Source organism: Cuculus canorus, chromosome 4, assembly GCF_017976375.1.
Source record: "Cuculus canorus isolate bCucCan1 chromosome 4, bCucCan1.pri, whole genome shotgun sequence".
NCBI classification, from domain to species: domain Eukaryota; kingdom Metazoa; phylum Chordata; class Aves; order Cuculiformes; family Cuculidae; genus Cuculus; species Cuculus canorus.
Window position 1 is genome coordinate 77,189,872 of NC_071404.1, and position 18,084 is coordinate 77,207,955.

Genomic DNA, 18,084 nt, shown 5'->3' on the forward strand with positions numbered 1-18,084 from the left:
TGTGAACTTTGAGGACAAGCATTACTTTAACAATCTGCATTTTTGCAGGAGGAGGGAATTGTCTTAGTCCTCTAGATCTAGTCACATTGCTTTACATTGGTTCACATTTTAAATTTTCTGGGCAGAGAAATTAGTTGGAAAGTTGTCAGTCCAGAATATTTTCCCATCCAAGTGAAGATTTACAAGGATGAACTAGGGAAATTTCAAAACAAAGGTGCAGTTTCCACATGTTAGCAAAAGAATGGCGAAGAAAAGAGAAACGTGATGTAAAGAGTCAGTACTGAAGTCATACTGTATTTGCAGCTTGTGTGACTGTTAAAATGAGTATCAAAACCACCACCAAAATAGCAACTCTGAAATTGGAAAATAAATACACACGTACCTGTTGCCCCATTGTCATTAATAAGGTTGCTTAGGATATATTCAGCTTTTAGAAGTTTACCTGATTAAAAAATTAAAACAAAGACAGAAAATGAATACAAAAACGTATCACGTGGCACGAAGCAAACAAAAGCACTAATTAGTGAAAGCCCCTGTAAATGGTACTCTTCCTCCCAGCACTGTCAGTGTGTCCACACTTGGACTAAATTTTCCAGTTAAGTACGCGCTGCAGGTGCCACCACACACTCAGGAATCTCTTTGGCACAGGTTACTCCATATATACAACAAATATTGCAGAAAATGCTAATAAGGCAAGACACTCGCTTCAGAAAATCTTATTAAGGAGCTGTATGGTATTTAACCTTATATACCCCAATGGCCCCTGCGCATAGATTTGTTGCTGTCAGTAGTCATAAATGCACATGCAGTGCTTTCTATAAAATGTGGGGGCATGGTAAAATGAAATTATGTGTATCTCTCTTTTACTTAACACTCTGTACATTCCTAAAGGGGTGCTTAGTCATAAAATGTGAGGAAGGCTTCCTCACGTCAAGCTCTGGTATTTCTGCTGCACCATGTGCGTGCTATGTTCTACAATGCGGCTTCAGTAAACAGACTTCAAGGAGAATACAACAGAAACATTTCTTTTACAGAGGAGGCTACGTTTGCACATTGGTTTTAAAATGAACACAAGGCCCGTTGTGCAGGCAAGCGGTTCCAGGCGCTCATTTCTCACCCTCTCCATGCCATGCTGCAGAATTCAGAGGACGGGAGGTGGCAAAAAAGATTGGGGCAGGCACTGAGCTGCTGGCCACCCCACCAGTTAGCATTCCCTGCTTTTGTTTCTCTTGCAGAAGAGAAGTACTCTAGCCTGCTGCCTTCAGCAACAGAGCTGCCGGTTTCTGCCCCAAGGAAACATGGGGTTTGGAAATCCATTTTGGTCTCACTGGGGAGTTCACCAGCAGGGGAAGCTCTGTGTGTTGCACCTTAAAGCCAGCCGACTTGACATCCCACCTCAGAAAGCTACAGGCTGCGCTGCATCCCTGTCTCTCTCCCTCTTTTAAGAACCATCTTAAGCACAGAATATATAGCCAAAAGACATATCGAAAGGATGCAGCAGCAACGCGAGGTGGGGATTCTGCCTTTCAGCGCTCTGTCACACGGCTCAGAGGTTTTGTTGCATGGCTGAAGGCATTCGCGGCAGGCTTGATGGGCTGCTGGAGACGCCTTAAGGTCTCATTCGATCAGCTTTATTCATGTTGAACCTTGCTTTTTGTCTCAATTGTCCTGCTGAACTCAAGAAGGCTGCTCCAGCCAGTGAAGGGCTGATGGGCTGAACTGGCCCATCAATTGGAACGTGCCGGTACCCAGACACCATGGCAGTGGGACCAGGGCAAGTCCGCAACCACAAATAAAAAAGGCTATGGAGGGAACTTACAGTTCTCTTTTCTTCAAATAAAACATTCCTCAAATGAGTTTTTCAGAGCAGGTTTTTCTGGCTTTGCTTTCTCCTCTCCAATGGGGCAGCGGGAAGACACATTAAAAATCCTTCAGATGCTGCCCACATTACAGGAATGATGGAATTTTTCTTTTTTAATAATCAATTTATCCTTGAGAGTCTGTAAGCTGCATTGTTTGCATAGTCAAGTGGTCCCACTGGAAGGAAAAAAAAGCAGCTGGGACAGTGCAGAGAAAATGCCGGGGATTCTAATTTACTTTTTAAAGGCCCTTGGTCAGAAGTATAGCAATTCAGATATCCCTGTTTGAAACCAGCAGGGAAGATTTGTTAAGGAACAAAAGCTCCAATTAGTATTTTCCACACCCTTTCACAATTTTCTCTCCCGCTTTTGGCTCTGAAACCCTTTATACCAGCCCCTTTGTGCTAGTGAGAGGAGCTGGGAGGGCTCAAGGGGGCTGGGAGTGGGCTGTGCGTTTGAAAAGATGGCACTGGGGCCGTAAGCATCTCATCCCCAGCAAGGGACAAAGTACCTTCTTCAAAGTCAAGTAGTTTCTAATTGGACTCGAGCAGAGAAAACAGAGCAGTACCTGCGTTGACGGAGAGGCGAGCCTGGCGGATGAGCACCTGAGGACTGATGGGCGTGGTGGGCTGCAGCCTGTGCAGACCCTTGGCAATCTGAAGAAGTTTGCTGGAGGCATCAATCCAATACAGGAACCGGTCAATCAGGAACACAGTAGCAGCTGCTGTTACGCAGTCCTTGACCATGATGGAGGCTTTCAAATAAACCTGAAAAGAACACCAGCATCACAGGGCAGCCTTGGAGAAACTCACCTGGCAGAAGCTTGGTGTGCAGAAAATACTCAGCTTTAGTCGCCCTCTGCTTAACAGTGCTGCCTATGTAACATTACATAACAGATGAACTCGAGATATCTTGAGTTATTTGCTGTGAGGTTTGACACAGCTTTATGGCAAGTGAAGTACCGAACACAACCAGAAGCAAATATTCACGAACAGTGAAAAGGTTGCCTCTAATTTCTACTCAACTTCTAATCCCTACAGTCCTTCACGTTTACATAATGGAGAAAGTCTTTGTGGCAGTGATCAGATAGGATTTATTCTAACCTATAATTATGACTACTCCTGATCATACTTCCATTTTTAACATAGAAAGGTTCCAGCTGTTTCTTTTGTTCTAGCTGTAGATATCATTCCTTACTTATTTGGGGTCTTTCTAATTGTTGTTTAGTATTTGGAAGCGCATAATTTGGTGATCTGTTAATGAGTTTAGGTCATGCTCAACAGATTACTGCTAGTAATAACAATTAGTTTAGAAGGAGAGTATGAGTCTTGAATGACTGAAAATTGTCGCGATAGCCATTGTCCCGGATGGAGCACAAGCCATCCACTCCTTTGTACACCACAAACAAATAAACAGGCCAGGAGTGCAATGGTTTTTTTCCCCTGCAGATCATCTTTAATGACTGCTAAGTTTCCATGAACTCTCTTGGATTCCCACAGTAGTTGAGCCATCACACCAACACAAGGAATCAGCCAGAGCTCCTGCTCCTCCAGCATGCTGTTATGAGGACAGGAGGCCAGCAAAGAAAGCCATGAGGAGGCACACAGCCTCATCGTGGTTGCAGAAGTCCATGTGGACCTATGGATATCTCCCCATAACTACCCCCCTCCCATAGCAGGCAGGGGTTGACACTCCTGCCCAGTGCAGCAAGGAAGTTCTCCATACACTAACATCCCAGTGATTCCCTTTCAACAGGTTTGTCATGCAGTATAGGGAGGATGGTATCCAGTCCATCGTTTCACTGGAACACCTGCCTGAAATACAACTGTTGGTTGTAAGGAAGGACCCACCTCTGCATCTATCGAGCCTAGTGGGTGCCCTGACCTGTCTGGTCTTCACAGCCACCAATCATTCAGCAGCCTCATTCCACCTAGGGAGAGCCCGGCTTCCTGCTGCCCAGCCTGGCTCAAACACATCGGAGCTGGCAATGGTCGAGTACTGCTTTGCAATGAGGTCAGTCACAACAGGGAAGAAACAACAGAAAACACCTTAAACCATAAGAAGCCTCCTCAGAAAAAAAAAGATGTGTTTCTCATCTCATTCATGTCAGTGAGCAAATGTACCCACAACAGAGTGAAGCGTCACAAGGGAGGGAAGATCAGGCCCCACAGTACCATTGGAGGATGAGAGACTCCCAAGAAAACTTTGTCCAAATCCACAATAAAACCTCTATGCTGTCTCAGCATCAGCGTCCTCTTGCCTTGCTAGTGCAAACACATAGGAAGAGCCAGAGAGACAGCAACGTCCACAAACTGCTTTAGACACTGCTCAGGCTTCTTGGACTCCTCCCCAGCCTCATTTCTATCCTCTTTGCTTTTAGCTCAGAGCCCTGCAACCTGATAGCAAGACTCATTCTTGATTTCGAGCAGCATAACCACCATCTGAGGTACGCAGGAGAAAAGCCATGCCAAACCATTGGGAGAAGAGCCTATGGTTTACAACCCAAAGGCTGGCTTGCAGCACCGATCTGTTGCAAGCATTTGCTACCTTGTTTGCACTTCAGCAAGGCAGATTTATTCAAATTTCCTTTTATTTCCCTGAGCCTATGTCACATTTTCTAAGAGGATGACACTTGAAAAGGATTCCTGGAGCCCGGCACCCACGATTCAGCTTGTGCCGGTCAACAATGGAGGAATCCCCTTCTCCAAGCACCTGTAAACTGACACTGCAACCAGCCATTCAAAATGCTCATCAACTGGCCATATATTTAAGCACAGAGCATCGCCTAATCTATTTTTCTTCCTCCCCTTCTTCCTTTAATAGATCGGAGCATAAAAGCCTGAGAGAGGGTGACCTACCAAACAAAAGGGCCTTTGAGTTCCTAGGAAAAGTAGACTTGGAGGAGGATGGAAGGAATCCAAGTGGCCCTATTATTTCCACTTGCACTAATTAGACATTTTTCTGTCAGCTATTGAGCACTGCTGAGAGGCCAAACTCACTGAATTCATTTCTAAAGTGTTTACAGAAGTTTGCATCTGTTTGTGTCTCTTCAGGAGGAAAATAAGCACTTCAATAGCATTGTGGAAAATCTAAACGAAGCATCCTATTCTGAAGGGCTTGGCAGTCTCGCAGCTGCATAATTTAACTCCCTGCTCAATGCCGAAACCTCTTGTGTCCCTCTCCAAACCCAAATGGACACAAACTGTAGAAAAGTCAAGCCAGGGAGAGAAACTCAGCTATTTTTTTTAAGAGACCGGGCTGCACGCTGTGTGGCACACAGGCGTACGGTTCCATGTCAGTCTTTCCAATTATGTCCCCCCCTGTTCCAAGCAGTACACCGAGAAATTAACACCCGCTCCTTTCATTCCCTGCCAACTCGTGTGGCTGGAAAATTCCTCAGCACCTACAGCTAAAGCACCGGCGCGCTGGGCACGCACCCAGACCGTGCACAAAGACCCTCCCCACGCCACTCTGGAATGAAAGGGGGGGGGCATTTCCCTCTCGCCCAGCCCAGACAAACCCCATGGACTTCCAAGATGTCACAGCCTACTCCAACACAATCAGAAACTCGCCACAGCCGGATACTTTGTTCTGCATAGCGGGCTAGGGCCCTAAACAGATTTACTCACTTTCTTTATCGCTTTAAAGCTGATGTAGGCGCATCGACACAGAGAAAGAGAGAGAGAGGTACGTGCACACTTTGTTTTCACATCTGCGTCCATGATGTGAAATGCATATGTCTAATTGAGTTTATGACACAAAGGGAACCTTGCGGCTGGGAAGTGGAATCAGGTGGCGAGAGAATTAAATTTGCACCAGATTTCTATACATGGACCATTGGGGAAAATGCAAAACAGCCTTTAGTGAAGGGGTTTTTTTCCCTTAATGGCGATGAGTGGGAGGGTGTGCGGTTTGCATGGTTTCCTGCATTAGTGGGTTAGCTCCTCCTCACGCTGGGGCTGAAGTTTGGGTCCCAGCTTTGGGTTCAAAGCCACGACGCCTCCTTTGCATTGACAATGGGGGCCGCTCCCAAGAGAAGGGAGAAGCTCAGAACCGGGGCCATCTGGCACTAGGACTGGCAGGAAAGCGTCAAAGGGAAATTATTGGTGCATAGTAAATGAGGGCGAAGAGGAGGGGAAGAAAATAGGGGAAAATCTTTATGTGGCAGCTGATGTAAGAGGAATTACAAGCTCAAATAAATGAAATATTGATTTAATCCACTCTCTCTGCCCTCTTTATCAAGCACAGATCCTGGAGGCAACCCCCCTGCTCCAGTTTGTGGGCTTGGGGGAGTCTTCTTTGGAAAAACACCTCTGCAAGCAGCGAGGTTAGAAAACAGGGGCAGGAATTTCACTTTCAGAGTGGTCCCACCGTTTTGCAGATGCTCTGGATTTCTGTGTTGCTTGTATCCATTTGTCTTAGACTGCTTCAGTCTTCACTTCATTTGTAACTGCAGATGAGGTTTAAAATCTTAAAAAAAAAAAACAAAAACCAAAAGACAAACAAAAAGAAACCAAACTAAGAGCAGTCCAAAAAGAAGGCAGGAGTTTCAGCGGCTCATACTTCCAGGTGCTTCAGTTCTCTCCCAAGAGCTGCTCCTAGTTAGCACTTCACTGAACCCTAACAAATTGCTGGGTTTTCTTTCCCCTACGTTTGTCCCCTGTCAGATTAAACACAGAGTCACAACACCAATGGATTTGGCTGAAGCCTTTCACCCTTTTACCCCACGCGCTGTTAGCAAAGCCTGTCTGTCCAAGAGACCAAAGCTGCTGTCACCACACGGGACTTCTCTATCAATCTCTGCCTTTCAGCTGGCAATCAGAGCCCACTCAACAAATAACAAGGAATTAAGCCTCCTGCGACCTCTGTGATGGGCAGAAGAAAGCATGTCCACGAGCTGCAGATGGATCAGCTTGAAACATGGGACGGTCAAGTCATACAGTGAATAGCTGCAGCCTGAGGAATAAGAAGCTCCTGGACACTTTCCTCTCTGCTCGGAGCAACTGAGAACCCCATTTAATGGCTTCAGTTTCTGAAGCTGTTAATTAGCTCAGGTTATTCATCCTGAAGGCAATGGAGAGTTGGGCATTTATTCAATGGGAGTAGCATTAGGTCCATTATTAGCAACTCAAAACACCAGAGAATGGGTCAGGTTTTTACAACCGACCACATTGTGTTTCACCAACTGAGAAAGTACTAGAGCAAGAATCACTCCTGCTTTTCTCAAGAGCCCCTCTTTTTTTGCAATTTAACTTGCCACCGATTTCATTTTCTTGCTATTCAGATGTTCCAGGTGCTGCTCTCAGCTTCCACTCCCAAACCGAGGACCAGTGCAGAGCTCCAGCACACTGGCCCCTGGAGAGTCCTGCTGGCAGGACCAGCTCCCGCCCTCACAGGATGGCAGGGGCCTCCCACAGCCCACCAACACAGAGCAGAGAAGGCCCCATCCCTCACCAAGCTGCTGTCGGCACGCAGCTCTCGGCACTAGGTAGCAATAAGAAAGGAAGACAAGTGGGAGAACCATCTGTGTGACGAACTTGAGCGGTCTCAGGAGGGAGGAAAGCAGCAGGCGGCTCAGGCTGCTGAACAGTGGCATTTTGAAGCAAGGACAGAACTTATTAAAGTGTTCCGGAACCTCCTCGAGGGGGAGTTCTTGGGGACCCACAGCAGCAGGGGTTGGGGGACCAAAGTCATCTGCAGGATTACGTGTTCTTAATTATTACCAGAGATAGTACAACCATCTTTCTGTAGCCCTGATTTGTCCTGCTGCGCTCAAACTATTGTGGTACATTAAAATACTGTGTCAAAGGGGATATTTTAGTACTTCAAAAAACGGCTAAGTGCCAGTGGCAGAACACCCCTGAAAGGGTGGCATCAAGACCTCTATCATCTGGTGAAAATCCAAGTCTCTTACCTAAATCTGTGTTCTCAGAGCATCAATTAATTTGAGAGGCAGTAGAAGGAAAGGACAACTTAGCAATCTTAGTAATACAACATTTAAAGTCTTTTCCAGGGAGGAATTACTCCACAAAGCTGCATCTGAACAGAGGAAATCCTACCTATGAGTAGAGCAAAGTGACAGCCCCATAGGTACCCAGAATCAGACTTGCATTTAGTTATTTGCTGCTCCACAGAAATCCTGCCATAGTTTTCTCACATGGACAGCGGAAGACTAATTGTTTTGCAGTGCTGCACACCAGCGGCATCAGGGTGGTCACCCTGGACAGCTGAAGCTTTCCTGAAGCTCCCAATCACAGACACTTTGTATTTACAAAGCATCAGGGATGCTGGTGTGCCAGGGATTCCCTCTCGGGCTGAATCCAGCCTGCAGCCACAGTTCTCCTTTATGTCGCTCTCTGTTTCACTGGGATCACCCAAGAAGAGCTCTTATGAGGCAGGTAGCAAAAGGTCAGGCTGAACAACCAAGATCTCGGGGCTAGATTTAGGGCTTTAATTCTCCTGTTACCACACCAACAGTTAGAAGGAGGAGAAAACTAAATCCTCAGCCCACTCTTTAGTTCTTTTTCAAAGGCTCACAGCTCATAAGTGCCACACACATCCCTAAGGGTAGTTAGGGCATGTCCCTCAGAATGCTTTCCCTAATGGCAATCCATCAGCACATAATTAGCCAAGGCCCAGGCAAGGGCTGCGGGGCCTTATTTTCTACTCTTTTCAATATTCCCATTAAGTCCCATGAGACTTTGTGCCAGCAGGGCCAGGATCCATGCTCCCTTATCCGCAGGGGCAGCTTTTCCTTTTGTATTTACACTATACCTGCCCAGCAGAACCTGGTCTATGGCTGAACACTTGAGTCTGGATGCAGGAACTATTGATACGCATGATAAAAATGAAACAAAGCATCACATCATTACAATGGGTTTGCAAACAGGCTCCGATCTTGCCAAAAAAAAAAAAGTAATTAAAATAATAAAATGGCATGAATCATCCCAAAACAAGACTACTTGCACACATGGAATTGTCTTTCAGTGACACCCACAATAGGGTTTGTGGGATCAAAGCCTACGTGTACATGGGCATGTTGCCCTCTATTGGCTGGTCACCAAGTATAAGACAATTTCCATCCCTTAATAGCAGAGACCTGCAGGCAGGGTAACCCCTGGCAGCCTCCCTTTTGTATTTGCATCCCCTGTCTGAACCCCACAGCGCACGTGGTATTTAGACAGAAAAAGTAATCCCTCCTTATTTATACTTGCCAGCAAGAGCACTGTTACAATTCTGACTTGGTTTTGATTTGTTAGAAGAATCCCAGTTCTTCCCTGTTTTTGCTTTGGATACAGATGTTGGTTATTGCCTTTCAAGCCTTAGCGCAGATTCCCGATGACGGGGTGCTCAGGCTGGGACAGGAACTGTAGGATGGGCTTGGTTTGCTAGGCTGACAGCAGCCGACAGGGAGGCTTTCAGAACCTGCTAGGAAAATGTGGAAACCAGTACGTTGAGTTGTTGAACTGGGGTGGCCTTTAACCGACTTGTGAAACCCTGGCAGGGAAATTAAAAAAAACAAACCAAAAAACCACCACCTGCTATAAGATGCAAAGCTTTTGTAAAACCAGAAGTGCTGGTTTGCCTTAAGGATTCCAGCAAATCTGTTGCCTTAAGATCTCTAGGGAGGTTCAGTAATTTCTTATACTGAAGAAAGGCTGGGGGGGGGGGGAGGAGAAGTTTGTGCCCATGGCCAAAATCTGCCCTGAACCGTGCTCCAGTGACACCGTGGCTCCTGTTGAGCCAAGGCTGTAGGGAGAGAGTGCCAAGGAAAGCCTGGCTTGCTGCTCCCCCCTGTACCCCAAGCGGTTTTGGCCATGCCTTCCCACTGCTCCAGTCATGATGCAGAAGTAATGAGCATCCCACAGCACAGGCGAAGAAGAGCACTTTAAAAGGCTGCAGGTGCAGGTGGCTTTGCCTCCTTGATGTGTCAAACTCGCATGCAGCCACCAGCAATGAGTAGCTCATTTTTTAAAGTGCAACGCTAAGGGAAACCCTTGAAGCCAAAGCCTAATCCGCTTACTGACTCTGCTGGTCTCATGGAGCTTTTCAGCCTACTCGTAGAGTAAAACATCCTCGTGGTGAGCCCTGGTCGCCAGCTCTGCCTCCTTGTAACACCACCAGTGTGTTATGGTAATGAAGTGCCTTTCATTCATGGATCTCAAAGCACTTTTTAAATGTAATGAATTACGGTTTATGAGCTTATTCTGAGCATGGCAAATTAAAATAAACAGAGATGAAAAATTTTAAAGGTTTTTCTGAACAATAAATCAACAAAGACTTACTTCTTTTTTTTTTTATTGCTCCAGGGAATTAAATTATCCTTCTGTCCCTCACGACAAAAAAAAAAAAAGAAGAAAAAAAGTTGCTCAGACTTTTATCTTTCCTCATCACACTGTAATCACTTCTCTTCAGCCTCATTTTCCCCCCAGCTTTTTATTCAAAGAACTGAAGCAGCCTTTGCTCTGCCTTGAAATTTTATTTAAAAAAAAAAAAAAGGGGAGGGGGAAGGAATGGATGAAGGGGGAAAAAAAAAATCCCTTTTCCTGACTAATACTAATAATACAGGTCAAAATGTCAGTCTATCTACAATTAAATGGAAAACAAAAAAGGTTTTCCCTTTTTCCCATGGTACAATGGCACTGGAATATAAATTACCAATGAAGATGAAATAATACTTCAAAGCACATGGGGAAAGGCAGCGCAACGTTTACAAAGTATTTTCAACCGCAGGATGAAACATCGAAGACAACGGTAACCAACGGACTTCAGAGGGTGTGGGTGAATAGTCTAAAACTAGCATGAGGTAGGATTTTAGGTCCCTATAGTCTGTGACCCCATGATATGCTTTGTTTAACAAGGGCAGCTGCAGTTATCAACAGATGTTTCAGCAATAAATAATTGGTATCATCTCAGAAAAGATCCATCTACCTGGGGAGAGGGCATAATGCTGCAAACACTGCTCCACTATTACAGCCACATTAATCTCCCATCTAGCCAGGTCTCTCAGGGAGTTTACTGCAGGTGTTTATCCTGGGAGAGAGCAGACAAACGCTCCAAAGTGAGAGAGCAGCACAGGGATTGTAAAGGAGGTCAACCTCTGCCATAAATTTCTGTCTAAGGCCACACACACCAAAGAGAAAAAGAAAATAAATACCTAAGAAGCAGCCGCTCCCCGCCCTCCCCCAGCAAATTCAGGATCCCTGCAACGTGGGATGCTGGTGAAGGGATGCTGGGGCTGACACCTCCCAGCCCTGCCCTTAGTTTTTCCTGCGCTTCTCATCGCCTCAATTAAACCTCAGGCAGAGCTCTCTGCAGCAGGTGGAACCTCCTGGCCACCTTGGCTTTGGCAGCAGTTTCGCTGCTGGGTTTTCAGCAGGGCCAGACCTCCCTACCCCAAACCCCAGATTTCCAGGTTGGACTGCCCCTTCCCACAAAGGATGGGACTGTGTTGGCTTCACACATGAACTCCAATAAGCAAAAAAAAAAACAAACTCAAAACCTCACAAAGCTCATCTTTACTTTACGTGCGTCCTGTCAAAAAAGGATGCCCGTCAGCCTAGATATTATATTCACCATTGGAAAGGGTGTCCTCTGTTTGTTATGTGTCATGTGCCTCCGAGAAAATCAGAAAAGCAGCAAGCAATCCACATTTCTCACCAGGTTCTAATCCTTAAGCTCAAATTCGGTACTCTACAGGATGGGATCCCCAACCACCATTTGGATCCTGCAACTCCTTACAAGTATCCTTCACTCACAGAAATCATATTAAGTTCCTGCCTAGGTTTTGGCCAGCGTTGGTCCTCAAAAGGATCCTGTTAAGTCATTTTCTTGACAAGAAAGAAGCAGGCAATGAACTGTGCAAGCCCTACTGAAGTGAGTAATCCTCATCACCTCCTACCAGCACCGAATAGAACAGCATTCTTTTCAAATTCATGGTGGTTCTTTTTTGTTTTTAAACATAACGTAAACATTCAGCGTTCTAGGTTTTTTATGACACAAGTTTTTCAGGGTAAACATTACCTTGCTGAAAACAAAACTGCCCTGTGAAACCAGAGAAACGGACAAAGCAAGTGCCCAAACTAGTGTAAGCTGAGCATAAAAGTGAGCAGAAACAGCATAAAGTCATTGCTCCATGTTTCAATGAATGAAGTGGTTGCTCTGCGAGGTGCTCAATGCATGAACAACTCCTATAAACCTCTGGGATCGCTTCCAGACAAGGCAGAGACAGTGCCCCTCGCTCAGCAACGTCTCTATCGTTACTATCTAGGCACTTTTTTCCTTACACAGCAGCAAACAAATGCCTGAACACACTCAAAACTTTATCACTTGGATCCATTTTATCTTCCCTGCATTGGCAGAGTAAGTAACACCGCAGGTACTAGCGAGACCTCAAACCAACAGCTTTGTGTAGCCTTGTACACACATCTGCCATCGGCTACGTTGCCAACAGACCAGAAGCCCAGCCCTAAGGCAAAGCTCCCACAGATTTCACAACTTTGGCTTGGTTGTAGTGGCAGCAGAGGGCAGGACTTTCCTTCCCTGCTGCCACTGCCACCGTCCAGAAGAACAAGCTCCCACACCCACAGGTGATTCTGCCTACCACGGCTCTGCATACCCTCAAGCACAGTAGTGGGATGTTTTATGCACTAAGAATGTTGAACTCCATACCAGCAAATCGGGGAGCCTCGCGCTGATCATATCTTGCAGGTTTATTTTGTCTTCTGGGCCTAGGTCTTGTTTGTATTGCCACTTCTCCAGCACAAAGGGCCACTTCATTTCCTTTGCCTCTTCCAGAAGGGTCCTCAAGTCCTCAGGAAGCAAAGCTGAAAAGGTCAAAGAGCAGGTAAAGATATTGCAGTGGGTTCAGCCACGACACTTAAGACAGAGCACCTGTCCCACAGAAAGCATACCTCCCCTCTGTCTCCGACCATGTCCCAGTTGCTACCAGCTCTTAATTCCTGCCACGAGCCTTACCCCGAGCTTGCCTATCATCCATTACCCTTGACTGCTCTACCCTCCAGGTAAATATGAGCCTTCACCCATTAAGAAGGCTTTTAGCAGGAAGTCACAGCAGCTGGTGGGTGGCTGGGCGTGAAGAGGTGCTCCAAGGGAGACAGGTGGAAATCTGTTTCCCTGTGTGAGGAGAGGCAGAGCAAATAAAGCGCAGAAGACCTGTCCCCCTCGCTCAGGGCTTGCTGGTGACAGTGGCACAGCCAGCTTGGAAAGCCCCATGCAAACTGGGAGATAAACCTGGCCCATATAAAGCAATTAGACAAAGAGCTAAAGGGACAGAATGAATAACAAGCATACACTCTTAAGTATACACTCAACTGACAAATTGGTAAAAACAAAGTTGTTGGTCTGAGTTACTCAACCGGCTCTCAAAGCAGCAGCTGTAGACTACAGGACACGCTTTCCCTCAGCACGAAAGAGCTCACTGCTACAGCAAGACAAATCCGTTTAAGCCACATGGCTGGGAACCGCTGTCAGCGTGGCAGCACCCACAGAGGCATGGCAGATACCAGCTGAAGCCTTGCTATAAGATTCCCTGTTTGAGGCTGATGGATCTTCTTTAAAGCTGGTTTAGCCATGTAATTCACACCAGCTGAGGAGCTGGCCTGAGCTTCGGCATTTCTTTTGCTGTTTGCAACAGAAGTTAAAAATAAATTAAGAGGAGAAGGTGTCCTTGGTCCAGGCATGTTCCTACCCAGGAAAAGCCAGCATCCAGCTGCACGGAAACCCCAGTTCTCATGCCTTTCACCCAAGAGTTTCCAAACCCTACCCGAAGCATAGCTTCCCTCTCAGCTGGAAAGGTCAAGTACAAAGAAGTCAAAAGATTTTTGGGGCAAGGATGAAGTAGTCCCAGCTCCCACACCTGGTCGCTGGTCCTCCAGGAACAAGCCAGAGCTAGAACATGATTTGGCCCATTCCCTGCTCCCTCCCTGTGGTGTTCTTCACCTCCCATATAACCCTTGGCTTGAGCTGGATCTTCAACCTGACCTGACTAAGGCTGCAACTGCTAGGAGGAGCACACAACTAGAGATCTGGGTTTGGATTTGTCCCTTCCTTTCAGCTGCAGCCCATATTTTCCTTGAAACAGAAGTGAAGCTGCAGCCTGAGTGTGCTGTGGTAACCACTCAGCCGGGCAGACTCTCTGGCCAATAAAAGTGGATTAACAAGGATTATTGACCAGATGGGGTTAATGGTGATCATCAGCTGCAGATCTAGCCCCTTCTGGCCATTAATCCCCAGAAAAAAACCCTACTCAGAGACCATCATTGCTTTAACGAGGCAACACAATAAATATATTACTACATATTTTTAATCAATCCTTTATGGATGACCGTAGAAAATGCACTACTTAAAAAGTCTATTTCATGCTCATATTACAGTGTATTCACCAGTATGTTTTTTCCTAAGAAAAAGTGGTAAGACCAAATATTTAGAGCCTGTTTTCAAAAAATACACATTTATAAAGGTATCACTTTTTCCAGCCCATGATTTCTCACTTGTTGCTGCAGTTCTGGACACATCTCCCCTTGCACCGTGTCTGGAGGGGCTTGGCCCTCCACACCATGCCAAGGCGGCCAAGTGGGACAGCTGGAGGGGAGAGGAGGTCACACTCCCACCCTTGCTCCTCTCACTGCAAAGTCAGTGCAGGAGCAGGGATACCCATCTCGTCACAAGGAACTCAAGATGAAGGGCAGAGGGTTTATCCCTCTGTGTAGAAGGGGAAAGACTGAGACACACAAAATGTTTCCCAAAGGAAGACGGGGTCTTTCCTTCCCTTTCGGGGAGGGATCTAGAGAAAGAGAAATAGGATGGTTGCACAGACAGCCTTTCTGTCTCCTTCTCTACCTTCTTCTCTTTCCCACAGGAACTCACATTTCCTTAAATAACACTAAAACAGAAAAAATAACAACATCAAAAACTATGAAAACAATCAGTGGGATAACATGGATGTTGGCATTCTCTCTAAAGAGTAAAGGTGTGACTGCTGTCCTCTTGTTCCTGCTTTCCAAGTTATCCTTAATTAAACCTTAACTCCTCATTACTTGATGCACTAAAGAACAGAGAAAACTGCCAAATTCTTTAATAATGAACTCCAGTTTTTAAATAGGCATCCTCAGCAGTCACTGCTGCTGAGCAGGTTAGAAAAGGAAACCAGTGGAACATTTTCAGAAGGATCTGGCCATCCAGGAGCCTTCAGTCATCTTTGGGGTTGGATGTTCATGTAAGCCTAGCAGGATACCGCTTCAATTCTTGCTGTGATGTCTAGTTGTCACCGCATGAAAATAAACACTATTAGTGTGTTAATGACAATAAAATGATAATGTATTGCAAGAACATCCACTAGAACCACACCAACCAGCCGGGGAGCTCGTGTGAACAGTCTTGCAGCTTTCCGCTAAAATCCAGCTCCTGGGACAAGAGTTCACTCTTTTAACAGATGGCTGTTCTCACCGCAGGCAATATGAATTCTCTAATTAATGAAGGCTGAACTGCGTAGCAGTTGATTGGAATGATTTCTAGCCTAAAAAGAAATAAAAAAGCGATCCAGGCCCATCTAACACCCGTTCTATCCCCTCAACTAAAGCGGGATAAGGATACACTCCTCTTCTCCCCCCCTCACCTCCATTTATACGTATTTGGCTTTCAGTTCCTCCTGCATCTGGCCTGAGAAAGCTGGGCGAACAAAGGCAGCCCCAGGAGGACAGGAGAGTCCCCCCAAAGCCAAAACCTGCCGACTTGTGAGCCCCAGCAGTTATTAATGTCGCTGTCAACGCCCGCTGCTGGGTATTTTTCTTTCAGCTGATGGGAACATGGTCCTGGAAAAGCCTGAGCATCACTTCAGGCTCTGATCGCCTATTTCCTGAAGCAGTTTACCTGAAGGACCATGTCTAATCGAGTGATTATAAGGGCACTGATTTACCTTATCTGGAACTAAACTGATTATTTCTCATACTTTGTGGTATTTAATAGGAGAAAAGGAGGGAGGAGGAGGAGGGAAAAAAGCCCTACCTGATTAGGAGTTCAAGAGCCTATTCTAAGGAGCCATAATAAAGCTTAAAAGAATTTGTGATGAGAAAACAAAGTATCCTTTGTTGAAAACAAAAAAAGAGGAGAGAAATCTTCCAGTATCCATAACAGAAACCTATCCGCAACCCTCTGCCGCAAACAGACTTAGGTGCTTCAGAAAAAGGCAGCTGACCTCCCAGCAAGAACAGGGACGGTCAGAAAAACATATTCTCAACGGCTCTGCACTCCGAGACAAACAAAGGATTTTAAAGATCAAATTAACGTTATGGCCAGGTCATTCATGCAAAGCAAAACTAAACATGATTAGCACTAAACTGGGAAATGGACAGTACTGCAGATGTGTCACGCAAGGGAAAACTTGCACAGAAATAGATTTTTTTTGAGTGGTTTGGTTTTTTTTTTTCCCCTACTGCCTTTGTTCCCACCCCCCCGAAAAAATTCGCTTTCATCCTTTTCTATATTTTTCTGCACTTGGTGAAGTTATTTCTCTGCACAGCAGAAAGGAGTGCCTAACCTCCCTGTCCTGTACCGAAAAGCTATAATTCAAACAAGTCCAGCAATTCAAATTTATAAAACTTATAACATTTATAAAAAAAGCTGTGGCAATGAAGTTACATAGCCTTCTGAAAGACTGAACCTAGAGAAAACTGAACCCAGCGTATTACATCCTCTCATGACCGACATGAACTAGATTTCCCATGGAATTAAGAAATAAAGTTTTTTTACAAATCACTCTCAAAGCACCACAGCAATACCAAAATTAACGCTGGTTTCCAGCAGGTAATACCAGCATTAAAACAAATGTAGAACCCTTCTATTACAGCTCTCTCTAAATACTGCTTCCTTTCCCAGTTATTTATTCCAGCCATTAGCAGGCATGGATTTTCCTTTCAAAAGGGATATTGCGAGGTTTTTTTTCCTTTGGACACCACTTAGAGAGGTCACACACATTTTACGAGATAAAGATTCGGGCAATGAGCTCTTTAATATATGAGGAGAAGCAGACAAACAGAAAAGGCCCTCCCCCAGTTCCTCTGAAAGGAGAGGAAATATGTGCCCTTATTCAGAAGTTGCATCCTTTTTTTTTTTTTTCTTTCTTTTTTTTTTAATAACTGAAATTTATGTGCATCAGCAAACTTTTGGGCATTGTTCTTCCCAAACTAAACTGTTCCTTGCAGCCTCATGTTTACTGAAGCCTAAAATTAGAACTGACAGCAATTCACTGCAACAAAGTGGACTTCTTTCCCTGCCTGCCTGTAGCCCACATCCCATTCATGGTCTCAAAATCCAGGCATCTCTTGACACTCATCCGCCAGGAGAAGAAAAATAGGGCAGGGCTGAGGAGCGGTGGCTGCTGCCGAGGTCCCGCTGCCTCTCTAGCGGACCTCACCTTGGCACCGCTGGTATTCTCGCTCGTCTTCCTCACCCGTGTCAGCCTTTGACAACAGGAGCGTGTCCAGAGCTCGCTTACACTCCTGCAGCAGCACGGCCACGGCATTTTGATTATTCATGAAGGCTGATCCCACTCGGCTGTGAATTGGGTGTCCCCGGGTGCACGATGATCAATTACTTAAGAGAAGACATGGATTCTAAATGAAAAGGATCCCTTCAAGGCTGAGGTACCTGGCAAACAAAGGACGGGGAAAATGATTAACTAAAGTATCATCAATTATCTGAAAGGCTCAAGCAGGGAGAAATAATAGGGGAAATACATGAAAATACATGACAGCCTCAGAGGACTTTATTAGAGGAGTGTGTGAAATTACTGCAGGGTCTCGGTGGCAAACTGTGCAAGGCGAACATCTCCGAGGTGCCAGGGAGAAAGGATGGGCCCTTCAATGGAGCTGGGAAACCTCAAGCAGGGAAGTGACTAGCCAGGCTGTGCCGAAGCCCTTTGCACCTGGGAGGCTGAGGCTGTCGCACACGGTTAGCCGGGATTGAATGGCAGAGCCGTGCACGCTCTGAACTCGTGGAGGATGCTGCCTGCGTTTACCAGACCACAGGGGCTGTTGTCTCTTTTTACCCCAGGACACGGCAGCACATTAACGTCTCACCTCCTCAAGAGCCTCTCCATACCTGCTAACCTCTCCTTCCCAGCTCCTGCGCCTCTGCCTCCGGAGGCTGCCCACCTCGTGCCCTCACCCTCCCGGCACCACTGTGACCTGGGTGCTGCTGAGCATCC

At 46.0% G+C, this 18,084-nt stretch overlaps 1 protein-coding gene across 5 annotated transcripts in view; it reads right to left on the minus strand.

Annotated features, from left to right (window-relative positions):
• The window catches only part of ALPK1 (alpha kinase 1), a 63,366-nt gene that overhangs the window by 26,588 nt on the left and 18,694 nt on the right, over positions 1 to 18,084 (minus strand). For all 5 annotated transcript variants that reach the window (XR_008449612.1, XR_008449611.1, XR_008449614.1 and 2 more), the window contains 4 exons: positions 17,293 to 17,525; positions 12,531 to 12,685; positions 2,428 to 2,626; positions 383 to 442 (listed from right to left, as the gene is read on the minus strand). Coding sequence is in view for 1 of the 5 variants with exons in the window: in XM_054065025.1 (XP_053921000.1) it covers positions 383 to 442; positions 2,428 to 2,626; positions 12,531 to 12,685; positions 17,293 to 17,413 (535 nt within the window). In the remaining 4 variants the exon portion in view is untranslated. The remainder of the gene's footprint in view (positions 1 to 382; positions 443 to 2,427; positions 2,627 to 12,530; positions 12,686 to 17,292; positions 17,526 to 18,084) is intronic.